The sequence below is a fragment of the Nothobranchius furzeri genome, chromosome 7 (genome assembly GCF_043380555.1).
Source record: "Nothobranchius furzeri strain GRZ-AD chromosome 7, NfurGRZ-RIMD1, whole genome shotgun sequence".
In the NCBI taxonomy this organism is placed as follows: Eukaryota; Metazoa; Chordata; class Actinopteri; order Cyprinodontiformes; family Nothobranchiidae; genus Nothobranchius; species Nothobranchius furzeri.
Genome location: NC_091747.1, coordinates 80,222,971 through 80,237,795, shown reverse-complemented (window position 1 = coordinate 80,237,795; position 14,825 = coordinate 80,222,971). Strand labels below are relative to the sequence as shown.

Below are 14,825 nucleotides of genomic sequence, written 5' to 3'. Positions count from 1 at the left end.
TCGTTTTAAAGTGTTTCCATCAATGTGAGGAATAACAAAACTGAGTTTGGTGACTCGGCTCAATTTCCAGTCACATGACGCCACAAACACACCAGCTACAGTCAGCAGGTCTAAAACAAAACTGACCACCTCCAAGTCATTTATGATCAATATTATCCCATAAACATTTGTTTTTTCTCTTTATCTGAGTTTTAAACGTAAGTAAAAATGTTTTAGCTGAAATAATTTCTAACGAGCATTTTTAGATGTTTAAGACTTCAGTTGAGACCAGATGAGCTGCTTGTTTATGGGCTGAAGTCTTGGCTCGATGCCAAAAACTACCAATAAAACGATGAAAACCGAGAATCTGTCCTCGTAATATTTTTGGTGATCGATCTTTAGACTTCCTTAATTCTGAGAATCTTTTCAGAGTCACAGCCGTATCCACACTAGCACATAGCGCCAAAGGGAAGGTCAGTGGTTGTGTTATTGATGGTGAGGCCAGAACAGTGCCACGGAGGTTATGGAGGTTGAGGAGGCCTCCGCTCCCCCGCTCCCCCGCTGCACTGTGCTGAAACAGCAGGCTTGGGTTACACTCGTCCTCCGGCCGCTGAACTCTCTTCCCACCTCGCTCAGCCTGCCCTCCACCTCTCCTCCACGTCTCCTAGTCTGTTATTGTTCCACTTTGCACAGCGCCGACCTGCAGGCCTGTGGAGAGCTTTCTTTGACCTGCACAACAACGACATGCGTATTTCATCAGCACTGATGAGGAGGAGGGAGCTAGACTACATGTGTAGGAACATGAGCAGAGATCCTCCCTCTTGTCAGATGCATATCATTAACAAATCAATTAGCACCCGAGAACAAATCTGCTCTGGTTCAGTTTGCTAATTAGATTTTCTGCTCTTCTGTTAGGGTCTTTGACAGAATTTCAGAGATGTTGCTGCTTTCGTTCTGGTGGTCTCCAGAAATCAGCATGAAATTAGTTTAGGATACTGTGAAGCTCAAGATTTAGTAACCATTTAGATTTTGGGCGTTTTACTCCCTTGTTGAAGTGGAAAATGCTGTTTTTCTGATGGCCCTGCCTCGTTATCCCCTCAGGCTCCTCAGCCACACTATGAAGGACCACCTGGTTCGTGTTGCTAATGAAGCCGAGTTCATCCTGAGCAGACAGCGGGCTGAAGACATACACAAGCATGCAGAGTTTGAGGTAAGACGATACACACTTCTAGGAGACTTGTGTAATAAGTTCTCATTGTTATTTGTTTTCTAAGCAAACTAACTGGTCGTAATGAGGAAATATTCTAATATAATTTAATTGAACCACAGCAACGACATGTCCATAGGTCTACAGGCAGGCTCCATTGCTGTGTGTGGATAACTGGATCCACGGACGATCATGACATGTATTTTTTTGTTTTGTTGATTATTTTATGTAGAAGTGGGTATTTTGGCAACTGGTGACATTTTCCTTCACCTGAACAATGTTCTCCGACGTCTCATTTAGTTTCTACTTCTAAATATAAATGAACCTTTTCAGATCTGGAGGATTATTGTGCTGAAGCTAGTTAGAGAGTCATCATTGGGTCAGTGGTTTGACTAAACTTTGGATGTGTTTATTAGAACGGTGGCATGAATACCCACACACACACACACCATGTGATGAATACTAACCGCTGTTTAGTGTTTACTTGTCCTCGGGTGTGTCTAGCCCAGACATCTAGACGAACCGTGTCGGTAAGATTTAGCTCTGCTGGTCGGTTTAGCCGTGGTTTATTGTAGCCTCAACAGGTCTACCTTTGGCCCAAACAGTTTGTGATGGATGTTGCGACGGAGGAAAACTACAACTATGGCGTTATCTATTTTGAATGAGTGAATAAAGTACGGATTCGCTGCTTCTTGGACGGTGCATGGCGACTGCCCCGTTGACTGATTTCCATAGTGACGACATGTTGCTCTGATTGGTCCTAGCGTTGTCCGTTAGCATGCGGAGACCGTTTGAAAGACAACCGTAGATTTCACCCGATGACTGATCTCTGTCAGTAGGTCCCGTCCATATTATATGTTTACATATTTATTAGGAGCGCTCCAATCCGATCACATGATCGTCAGGGAACCAGGTGGGAAAAATCGGATTTAACCTTAAGCCGGGCGTACACTGTGTGACTTTTTCACTCGTAGCGTTCAGCTTCAGCTCAAACTGTACGACTTCCTCGCAGAGCAGATCTCACGAGTCATGCGCTCACACTGCACGACCCAGTTCTCGGATGTGACCTGACTGCTCACACACTACGTCTGGTAGCAACACGTCTGACCTAAAAATATGCTAAAAATAGCAGTTTTTACTCAACACGTCAGACTTTTTTGTCTTGTTTTGCCTGTTGTCCTTCGGGAGAGCTGCAGGAGGACACACAGGGATTTATGGAGGTTGGATGAGGAAAACAAAATAAAGAAAGTAAATCTGTGTTTTGTGATCAGTTTAATTTGACATGAACACGACAAACACGCTTTCTTGACAATGTTTTTGAGTAAAAAAAACGTGTAGAAATTAAAACGAACAGCGTGTGTTATTAGGGAAATAGCGGGCGAGCGGTGTTGATGCAGGATTGCGCATGCGCCGTGAGCGGTTCTGATACTTTTTGGGTCGCAGCTGCTCGCAGCGCCGCTTCAACAGTGCGATACCCTCACGAGGGACGAGCAAAATATTAAACGCGCCAGAAGTCCGTGCGAGCTCACGACTGCTGATCGGTAGCTGGTCACGTGGTGTTAATCGCCTCTCGTAACCCCCTGTACACTACACGACCGCCCGGCGCAAAACTCGCCCTGATGTCGTGGATTCTCGCACGACTGGAAAATCGGCTCAAAAAAGTGAAAAAGTCGCACAGTGTACGCCCGGCTTTACACAGAGCACTTGTTGCCCTAGGAAATTTAAATTTGAATGCAATTTAAAGCAAACAGTGAAGGGAGTGGATTAGACATGTGTAATATGTGCAAACTGGGTGTTTAACATGGTGAAAAAGCAGAGCTGCGTTCAGCACGACAATTCTGATGTGCCACCTTAAATAAACTAACCCTCTGCAGTTTTCTGCCACAATTTGGATAAGCCAGCCGACACGAATAAAAGACGCGTTAAAGAGGAAGCTGTCTATGGGCAGCAAAAACGCCAACATAGCAGTATAGTTATCACACTGGATGAGTGTCTGTGGTTGTAAAGGTCTCAAGGTTTCTCTGCCTAACTTTACACACGCAGCTGCTCTACAGGTGTTATGTAGAAAAGAGTGACCCTGTCACTCAAAGCAGCCGCACGCTGAGTAAACTATTTAAAGTATGAGCGACAAGTCTACTTTTAACCTAAATAACATGTTTCTTATTAATAGCATTTCTAAATGAGTGATGTATTATTGCAGATGAGCTAAAGAAAGAAATGCATTAATGATTAAAAACACTTCAAGGCCAAATCTAGTGTGGTCTCCTGCATTTCTAAAGGATCGGATTTTTGTGTTTTTCCAGAATGATTTTAGCTGTGATGAGTTTTATAATTGGTGTGTTTTTAGTGTTTTATATGTGCTCGTTCATGTTTAACTGAACAGCACTCTGGTCGACAGTGTTGTGTAAAAAGTGATATAGAATGAAAAGTGGATTGGGACTCTGTGTCGGCAGATTCTTAAAGTCAAATGACTCTGAATCAGATCTGGAGCGAAAAACAAGTGATCGGAACATTCCTAGTATGAGGAAGTCTTTCCAGACTATCTCTTAACTGCACACTCAGAAACCTTTTCTCAAGTTCTTGTTACAAACGCTGCCTTAGACCTGCAGCTGCAGGAGCGGCTCTGCCCTCACCCACCGGCACCCTGCACTGCCCTCACTCCACCCTCTGCTTTCTAGATCTCACCAAAGTCCTTTCCTGCCCTGCTGAGATCCTGTCCGTTATATTCCCACTGGAAGTGTATTTTGTTAGTGACAAGGATACGGGATCCTCCCCTTCCTTTCCATCCCTCCGCTGGTCATTTCTCAGAAACTTGCCGGCACTAAAAGCTGCAGACAGACCGAGGAGGAGGGGTCTGTATGGAAACCGTCGTGTTTCTGTCCGTTATTTCCTTGCAGATCTCTTGTTGCATAGGAAAGTGTCGACTGACTGTTGAATAAAACCACATTACCTGGCTGAAGGCAAACATGCAGTCACATGGAGGACAGCCTTTTCTCTTTCTTTGTACTTTGAGGTTGTAACTTTTCCCTCCGCCTTCCTTTTCAGTCCCTAATCAGATATCGAGCACAGCTTGTCCCAAACTATGTTTCACAATTGAATTCCCCACTTAAATGCAGTTGCTCCTCTGTGACCTCTGAGAAGAAGTGAGCCTCTGATAAGTCTTGCTCTGATATTGCTGTATTGATTTTTGCCTTCATACAAGCTCGGTTTGAGCCTGCCAGAGCCAACCGTTTCATTTTGCACTGCCACAATAAAAATAACAGGCCAATGAAACCCCCTCCCCCTCCCAAGTGTGGGGGTGGTGCTCGTATCTGAAATACTTTCAGCATCAAAGCATTGTTCTTCTGTAATGTGTCTTTGTGTCACTATTGTCTTTCTTTGACGAATAAACCTTAAAAACAGCCTCTGCGGTGTCACATGTTGGTTGTTCTGTTGCATTCACAATAACCAAGGACCCACCTGGCTACGAGCTGCAAACGGCACACGTGAGAACGCTTGTTGTGCACAACGCCAACAAATTTCTACTCTGAATGAAAATAATTCAAGGCATTAAAACAAATTTATGTGTGTTTCTTGTCAGATTTCATATCCTAGAAGGTGCTGATAGAGGCCCGTTGTGATTTAGATAGCAGGTTCCCTCAGAGACGCAACATATGCTTTCCCCCTCTCGCTGTCTCTCTCTCTGGTTCTCACTCTGGCTCTCTGTGGAGCAGAATTGAGTTATCTTTGGGCCTGAGAGTAAGTTATTACAGTGGGCTTAGGGTGAAACAGAGATGAAGATAACTGGGGGGGAAATCCAATTACCTTTTAGGGTTCTCCATCTAATAGGATTCTTAATGCGAAGGTGATCTAGAGATCGAGTGCTCGGGCCCAGCTACGGCAAACGATAGACTGATATTTTACACAGAAGCAGAGAAGAGACAGAGCCCAAGAGATAGAAAGCAAGGCAGAAATCGAACTCCCTCTTTTTATAGGGCTGTTCATTAGGGATGAAATGTGGTGGGCTCAGGGGCACAAGGGCAGATAAGAAGGTTCAGATAGGGAAGAGTGAGCAGGACTCAAGTCATTTCTATTCTTACCCACCATTCCCTTCTGCTTCTGTAGCCCCTTGATGCATCTTCTGCTGTTCTATGGAGTAATTGAATTAACCATCAGAGGGACCCAGTAAAAGCCAGATGATAGCAGCTAATTAGTGCATGCTGCCTTAGCGTGTCCTCTGCAGAGCCTGTAAAACGAGCTGGTTCTCCCCTTCTAAATGATGTTACCATTGAGTTGAGACTCATTATGTTGCTATCATAGTCTGAGTCTGCTTAGCCCACCAGACAATAGGTCTAAGAAGAAAAAAAAACTAGTTATATTTGTACTTTTGTGACTTTTTGTTTGCTTTAAACAGGTCTGTCATCATTGGTAGAATTTTTGTTTTTTCCCCCAAAGGTGATATAAATAGTTTTTGGTAACAATTGTGAGTTGAATTAAAAAGCATCCAATCTACCACAATAGAAGTGTTTGGTTTTGGTGGCGTTTGAGTAGCTTCAAATGTAATTTGGCTCACAAAACATCCAGGTTTGGCTCGATAAGGTTAATTTATCATTGATGCACCTTTTAGCTGGTGATGGAGGTAGTCACAGGCCTGAGTAGGCGAGTAGGAACTGCTGCAGTGCTTCATGATGCCCAGCCGCTCGGCTTCACACATCATCGTTAGACCTCAGTGAATTTTAGTCGGTGCACGCGTGAATGATCAAAGATGGCTGGAAGAGGGTTTTTTTGTGACTACGTTGTTGAACCATAGTGCGAGAGGAAGCGTGTGCTTTCAAAATTCTAAACTTTCACATAATTGAAGGTGCAATTTGTAAGAATTGTAATATGAAATAATCACAAAACAGTCTAATGTCTCAGTCGTGTTGGAAGGAAGGTTGTACTGGAACAGATTTAATTCTCAGTCATCTGGGGATTTGTCAGTTTTTCTCCTTTTGAAAAAATTAAACAAAAGCTGGATGTAGTTTCTGTTTACACTCTGAGTTTGTGAGGTTGCCAAGTCTGTAGCGAGCTAATGCTGCAGTGCAGGCCTTTGTAATTAAACACCGGCAGGAATAAAGCTCCAGAGTTGTTTACAAAACCCAAACCAGTAAACAGGAGTGACCCAGAAGTTATTTCTTGTGCCCCCTAGAAGCCACAACATATTTCCATTTTGCTCTAATATCGGGTGAAGCACGCTAAAGGCTAACGTTGAGCTAACAATGTTAGCGGTGAATTAGAAGCGAGTAGTCGGCTATAAAAACATCTCAAGCTATTTTCTCTATTACCAACAACTCACTATTACAGTGAAATGTGTGTGTGAAGTGAATAATGATTCAGTCGTGGTGTTTTACTTCCTGTTATCAGTTGTTCAGAACTAGCAGCAAGCTAACAGCAAGACAGCAAACAACCACACTTTCTGTAAGGCTTTTACCATAATAGATGTAGGAAGTGCTCCCTACCGTAAAACACCCAAGAGTGCTAACACCAGATATGACAATGTATTTATCTACTTATCAACTTACTATGTATGACTCGTCTTCACTTGAAATCTAGAATCTCCTGCCACTGATTCGTAACAGACATGAAACTCATGGAACGGCAGTGAGAAAGTAATATTTTACTGCAGTAACAAATACCACAGGATGTCATTCTTACAATTTGTGCTTCCAAAGAAAACCCGATTAAACAAGATGGGGAGAATCTATAATTTGACGTGCTTTTTAAAGCTATCCATTTAAAGGGATACTATGCAAATTAATTTTATTTTTTAAATAATTGTCTTCAGCCAGTGTGTGCTAAAATGTCCCTTTACAGGGTTAATGAAATGTCACTCAGACCCCCCACTGCCTCCTGTTGCTGGAATGTTGCACTTGCAACTTCCGAGTTGCCGCTCCGGTCTGTTGGACTTGGTAAAATGGAGCTGACAGACTTGGTGCGGCAGTCTGCTTCTAGCACGTTTCCTTCATGTTTTGGATGATGAACAAAGCTTATTTGTTTTTAGTGATGAATCCCTCCTGTAGACACTAATGAAGCCCAGGGAGACATTTCAGCTGTTAGATGAAGGTGTTAAAAAAGACAAACACATTCTGAAGGGAGGAGTTTTACTTTTGTTTCTACTTATGGACACTAGGGGCGCTAAAAGCAACCCAAAACTGCTTAGTATCACTTTACCTATTTGTGAAAGGCAGAGCTTTATGATTGGTGGAATTGGACTATGCAAAGTCAGATGTTGTTTTGTTGTTGTTGATGTGCTAACAACCAGGAGGGCCTGTGACTGATGGAACAAGAATGTATCCAATTGTGGGCTTCACATCACGTTTCGGGGAGGAGCTTAGGGCAATCATAAGAGACACTTTTGGGACCACATCAGAAATCTGGAAATTATGAACTTGTCTTTAATTGAAACTTCAAGTGTGGTTCGACACCGAAGATCTGTCAAAGAACATGGAAAAGGCAGAAGGCTTGAAAATGACTTCAGTCTAAAAAAACTCCATAATAGCAAGTGGATGGTGGTGGTATCATGGTTTGGTGCTTATGTTTGCCACAGCTGACTAAAAATGTTAAACCAAAGTAGCTTAAGATGAAACGGCACATCTGTTTTAAAGTTGTCTTCAAGAAATCTTGGCAGTATCCCTGGATTGAATCTTTTCTACTTACAGGAAAAATAAAATATGTCAAAAACTGAAATAAAAATAAATAAAAATCCACACACGCATGCATAAAGACGTTTGTTAGAGCCGTAGAAAGTTCCCTTTCCCAAAATATTCAGCCTCTGTAAACAATCTGGGTGTTTTCATCAGATTCAGTAGTCCTTCCCAGACACGTCACCTTCGTCTAACAAGCAAGTGAACTCTTCCTTTATGATTAAAAACTCTTACTATGTATTTCTTAGTTTCTAATATTTCACTTGTCAAAAATAATTTTGATAGGCCTGTCTGAGCTGCACGTTTAATACTGATGTATAAAAATGAGAGAAGAACAGGTTTGGAGAATAAAGGTTACCCAAACCCAGTCAGAAACCACAACTCCCAGAGGCTATTTTCACCACATTAAACTGATGTGAGCGCTCCAACTGATGGCTGCCACCAACTGTAGCTCACTGTCATGTAGCTGTCGCAGCTGTAATGTAGAATGTCAGCAGGGCTGGATGCCTGAGCATCCCATTATGGGCAAATCTGTTGTCAGGAGAATACGTTAAAAAAAGAACGGCAGGATTTGTATTTGTGAGGTAGTACGTCGCCAGCTTTAGGATGGTGGCATTTTTCCACAAAGAAAAGGGAGAATTTTCACACGTTTGTGGATCAAAAACTCCTTAAAGCTGGATCGGTCTGATACGATACATGCGGCAGTCTGAATTAGTTACGATAAATAACTAGTGGATGTGTTTTGGCATTAGTTTTTTCTTTATTGTACAATGTGGATGGCTTTATTTGAAACTCGGGGAGAAGGAAAAGGAAAGTAGGCTACAGAGAGCGGTTGGTGAACAGTAGTCTCAGTCCTGCTGTCTTGTCAACATAATGAAGTCCCTAGGTACCTCCTCCACTGCTCCCATCATTATGTGTGACCAGCTTAGACCCAAATACGACTTCGCTCCACTGTTACCTTTGTTTCAATTTGACATGCTCTCTTTAGTCGCAGGAAGACTTTTCTCTTGATTTCCCTGTTTGTTCGTTCTTGTACCTTCAGGTGAGCTTCTGGCACTGGATCAAAGCCTCTTAGCGATAAGCAATGTTTAGTGTGATGTACTCTTTAGCTATAAAATCTAGGTCTGTCGTATTTTTATCATACCTTTATGAGACGTGTTGTCATCTAGAGTTGATGGTTTTACACCAACAACATATTTCTTTGTGAGTGATGTGACCTTGAAGCTCGTATCTTCGAGCTAAAGGTGGCGTCTCTTTGGACTGATGAGGCGAAAGGAGGGTGCGGTTCTGCAGATATGAGGGTTCTTTATACAGAAGATGGAGAGGCTTTCAGCCATGCATGGTGACCAGTCCATTAACAACAGACTGTGTGAGGGGCGGAGCAGGGTGGAGGAGGAGGAGAGACTTTGATAAGTGTTGTGCCTGTGTTAACCTTGATGGCCGCTAGCATTTGCCAGCAGCAGGGATCTGTTTCAACTGGATTAGATTTTTTTTTTGCTCTCTGGCACCACAATAGAAGAGAAAAAAATCAATACTCTGGAGCGGAGCATGACAGGGGCATCGTTCCAGAATTGAAGTGGCTGTCAGACGTTGTCATTCGGTGACTTTTGTTCGCTGTTGTACTTTTAAGCCCTCATTTTTCTCCCCCTCCTCTTCCCTTCACTCCTTTCTTCCCTGGCCCATTGTCTGAATTCCCCCGGTGACATTTTATGCTGCAATTTGAAAACTCGAGGGCAAAAGATCAAGTGCAGGAGAATCTCGCCGAAACCAATTGGCGGACTGCTTGAAAATCCACTTTTGTTTAGGGACCCCCGTCCTCCGTTCTCATTTAGTCCTCTTGTCTCCCCAGACCGGGGTTGTGTTCCTGGAGGAATTTATTTGTTGTGCATTTGCATTCTCTGATACTAGACAAGGACAGGCCTGATGCTTCGCCTTCCTATGGACAGTTTTTCTGCCAATTTGTAAATGAAACCCTCTGGGATTGCTTGTCGACGGATGGGAGAAATTGGAGATGCTCGCGGCGCGATAGCCGAGCCACGGCGAGCTTGTAGCCCAGATGTGCCAGCAGTGTCATGAGATTGCAAATCAGACGCTTTAATAACATCGTAGCTGCTTGTGTTTCATCCTCCTGCGCTCCAACCCGAGAACTTGAGACTCTGTTCTGTCAGGGGTATGTTGAAGGCTCACTGTAGCATGACAACACCACTAGACCCCTCTCTGTCACTCTGATAAACATAGAGCTGATCTCTTGTAATGAGCCTCCATTCTCCGCTCTATTATACTGGTTAACCCTTTCAACCCACAGGGGGTAAGAGGTAGACGAGGCATCATCTGACAACAAATTTTAGAAGTGGCTACAACTGGTACAGCACCTCTGCTGGGAGAATTCCTGTTTTAATAGGACAAACAGGATTCAGCGTCACCTGTAAACACACCAGAAGACCCTCTGCTGGCTGAAACTGGTTTTAACGCTTCCAGTTACCGTTCCCTGCTATTAAGCAACTTCAGGTGATTATTCTTTCCTCCCCAGCAGCCCATTTCTCCCCCAAACTCTTAAAAACAGAGTTTTTTTCTGTCTTTGCTTTTAAACCTTGGATGAATTATGGGAGACACGACTGCGAGTAATTGACTCGATTAATGCCAGTCATTATAATTTTGTGCTCACTAAGCTGTCTGTCCCAGCAGAGCCAGCATCCACCATGCCCGACCCCGTCAGCCAGGCCTCGTAATGGAAGGTACAGCCCATGATTAGTGTCGCGAGTCATAACGGTCCCCTGCCAACCAGTTGGGCCCTTTGGCTGTCTGTTTAGGAAGCTAACAGCATAGTCTGCCATCCGTTAGCCTCAGCGGCGTGTTTCTACTCGGGGAAATGAAAACACTCCTTTCTTCTGATGTTATTGCTGGGATAAAAAAATGCACACTGGAAGTGACTTTTTTTCTTTGTAAACAAAGAAAAACTTTTAAATCTCTTAAATGACTTCTCACAATATCAAAGAATGAAAGAAACGTGAGTTTAGAGGAAAAATGTCTTTTGAGTCTATTATTCCAGCGGGGCTTTGTGAAAAGGAATGCAACATGGGATATTTGGTGTTTCATAATAACCGAGTCATATTCTGACTTCACACCGGTGGAATGACCCCCAGCATTAACGGCGACTTGTCTTTTCCACTTATGAGTGAACCCAGCTTTGGTTTTTAATGGCACTACTCGTACGTTCAGCTTCTTGGCTTGTTATTTCAGGGGTGAGTCTGTGAATTTAGCCTTTTCTCCCGTTGTCGCCTTTGGCTTCGGATAGAAGAAAATCCCATTACGGCATGAAGGGTTTGGGTGTTTGGGCAGCCTCGGTGCACAGGTGATGAAGTGTTTGTTTATGGTTATGAGTTTGAACCCAGCACCGTTGATTAGTCCTGCAGACCTTACATGTCTCACACAGACGCAGATGGAAATGGACTTGCGTGCGGGGCCTGCTCGCTGCTGCTTGTTGAAATGACTGAAATCTGAACAGGCGTTCACAAAGAGATCAGTCCTAAAAACATGTGAGAAATGAGCGCATATTTCAATTATTACTCTTATTCGACAATATTTGCTGTGATTTAACAATTTCACTTGGAACAAAAGGTAGACTGGTTTTTCTATTGTCAATACCAACATGTAGGAGACATGGTTAGCCAGGCTTTTTATGCATATCTAGTCATCTTCCACCTTATTTTCATGCTAAAATGCCACTAATGATGCTAGTTGATGCAAAAACCTCTGAATTGGTTTTTGAACTCTGAATTTAACTGTTAAATCTTAACTTTGTGCACCACTCAGTGTTAAAGTCAGACACCTAAGTAAAGTAAACTTAGAGTATTTATTATACAGATGTTATTGGTGAACATTAAAATACATTTAACTCAAATTCTGCAGCAGCACTGGGCTGTCCGAAGATGTGCCTGACTTTAAATCGGCTTTGCTAGAGGCACACATCGGCTGATGCCGATGTGTAAAACATGTTACATGATATATCGTTCTACTCCTAGTTGGAACTATTAATTTTTAAGTTTAATCCTCAGTGACGAGCCTTCAGTCTGGCTGTTTATGGATTATTTTACCCGATCCAGATTAATAAATCTGCAAAACATAATTTGCTTTTAAGTGCCTTTAAATAAAAACTGCTATTGGACCTTCTCCCTCCGCCTCCTCAGTATGCTGTTCCTCCCTTCATCATGCTCGAAGGTCAGGACCCAGTTTAATGTCAAATAAAGAGACATAGATTGATAATTAAGGCTGAGCAGCCCACAGAAAAGCCCCTCTAATGGGATTATACCTATAGATTTTCTGTCAGATATGAAATGTCTTTTGAATTGAAGGGGAAGGCCCATTATAAAGTGATTTAGTGGTAACTTTGGTGCATTTGTTCAGAGTTGCTTTTTGGTTAATAGTTACTGTATTATCATTGGACCAGTGGGGAAATAAAAGGCTGATAAAAGCCCATTTAAACCTAGTCAATATCACGATGATAGAATGAGTTCTTTAGTGCAGAAAATCTGCCTGCATGCGTCGTAATTTTGGACAATCTTTTATTTTATTGTTTTAAGCTTGTTCCAAATGAAAACAATATTATTTCAGGCTTCGAAGTATACAGTGGAAATGAAACTGTCTCAGATTATAACTGTTAATTTCAGAAGGTGTTGCAGTTTCACTATTGCTGCAGAGTTCAAAAGCCCGTTCTGATAACAAATTCTGACAGAGAAAAATGTCCTTGTGCATGCACGGTATCGTGTGATTTGTTGAGCTGGAGGGCATTAGAAAATACATGTCCACTGTTATTAATCAATGTGACGTGAGGAGTGAATTACCCTCTTTTTTGGTTTGTGTGAAACTCTGCTGTGCCGGTATCTGTACGTCCGGTCGCCTGTCATTTAAATGTATTCAATATAAATCTGCTTGAAAGGTTTTTTTTCTCCCACTTTTATGCAAAACACACACCTATAAAAACTCTGACATGCAAGATCAATAATGCTTTTGTTTGTTTCCTCTCGCAGTCGCACTGTGCCCAGTATTCAGCAGAGAAGCGAGAAGAGGAGAAAATGTGCGACCATTTGATTAGAGCAGCTAAGTTCCGTGATCACATGACCGCCACGCAGCTCATCCAGAAGATAGTGAACATCCTGACTGACAAACACGGAGCGTGGGGAAACTCCTCCAAAAGGTAATAAACCCATTAGAATAAACAGCAGCGAGATGAAGCTGCTGTTTGGATGTTTTTCTCCGTGTGCCTGGGTCTTTTGCACAAGTCCATACTAGAGGTGTAACGGTGCGTATGTCGGGGCATCCGCGGGTCCTTAAAAAGTCTTAAATTACCTTTTCCAAATTTAAGGCCTTAAAAATCTTTAAAAATGACAAATAATCCTTAAATACAGTTTCCAAAGGTCTTAAATGACTAAAGACCCAATAAACAAGATTCTTTTATTTCTATAAAAATTTTGTGAATTTCTAGTTGGTGTTCAGCATTTTTTGTGTACGATGTAGGCGTAAGCGGAACCGTACACATGCAGTTGGTTGTGAAAGGGGGCTATTTTTAGATGAGCACGTTAGCTGGTTAAGCTAGCGGGAGCTTGCACCATGGGGAAGTGCAGGTTTAATGGTAACTGGATGGCTAATCCCACGTTGGCGACGTGGTTAGCACCGGTTCCAGGCAATAGCTGGAAATTATAGCTTAAATTAAATTTTTAAAAGTTGCTTAAATTTGGTCAAAGTGGTCTTAAAAAAGGTCTTAAAAATATTACATTTGGCTCCCTTAAACCTGCAGATACCCTGGTGTGTTCATAAATACAGTTTCCACATGAACGGATAACTGTGTTTCAGCCAGCAACAGTCCCAGTCTCTGTCCCAGTTAGGAGACCGGACCTACCCGCTGGACATGGGCTGATGCCTACCAGGTCCTTCGTGGATAAACCTGACCAAGGAACTTTAATGTTAAACTTAAGGAAATCGAGAAAGTTAATGTCCTAAAGATAGAAAATATTAAGTACTGACGTTAAAGATGTGGTTCACTCGTTTAATCAATACATTTGTAGTGATCTCTAGTAGGAATGAATGCCTTGTAAGTCGTTCTCGGTGGGGCAAAAAACACTGGTGCACTATTTCCAGGAACTAGAAGTGAGCCACATCACAGCTGAGCTTCAGACGGCAGGTTCTGTCTTATTTCCTGAGATTTGGAGATCTCACCTCGAACTGGACAACAGCAACACGACTCTACCGCTGACCTGCAATGTTGATGTTTTATCTCCACAAATAACACAAACCTGGAGGAGCTCTGCTGTGTGGTGGAGTTCCTAATGCTAACGGTTAGCTGGTCTAACTAGTCTAGATGTTCCTGGACACCAAACCAGCAACAGCCTTCCCCATCGTGAGTCCATGAATGTTAAGTGACAGTGTAACGTAGATCTGTCAGGGTTTTCAAATCCTAGAGTTTCACCGTCTATTTTCTATCAGAAGCTCATGAAGGAGATAGGTGTAGGAGACTATTTTCATGTTCAACCTGCAGGAAAACTCAGTGACTGATTATAATCTGAAATAATCATTAAAAATGTTTTTTCAGTGTTCCACATCTTTAAACGTTCCTGGAAGAAAAATACTTATTTTTTTATTTTATACATTTTTATGTCATCAAAAAATATTATGTTGGAAATTTTACTGCAAATTAAGTGTTTTTTTTTAGTGTCATCCAAACGGTACCCGTTTACTCTAAAGAAAATGTTTTTCCTACTTTGTACCAAAAATGAACCGAACTGTGGAATTAAAACCGAAGTACCATTAGAAATACATTATCCTGGCCTTAACAAAAATCTAATCAAAGTAATTGTTTTTAAAGTCTTTCATTATCTTTGCTGAGGTTAAATATGCCGGGGTGAAGATGTCGGCTGTGTGCTGAAGGGACCTGGGAGGGACGTGAAAGCCGTTTGAACAAGCTGAGCTCCCAGTAGGACCAG

The 14,825-nt window shown here is 42.4% G+C and overlaps 1 protein-coding gene across 7 annotated transcripts in view; it reads left to right on the top strand.

Annotated features, from left to right (window-relative positions):
- Positions 1-14,825, top strand: part of lrba (LPS-responsive vesicle trafficking, beach and anchor containing) — a 241,352-nt gene that overhangs the window by 109,586 nt on the left and 116,941 nt on the right. For all 7 annotated transcript variants that reach the window (XM_054751516.2, XM_054751519.2, XM_054751518.2 and 4 more), the window contains exons 35-36: positions 1,081-1,189; positions 12,876-13,042. In XM_054751516.2, coding sequence (XP_054607491.2) covers positions 1,081-1,189; positions 12,876-13,042 — 276 coding nt within the window. The remainder of the gene's footprint in view (positions 1-1,080; positions 1,190-12,875; positions 13,043-14,825) is intronic.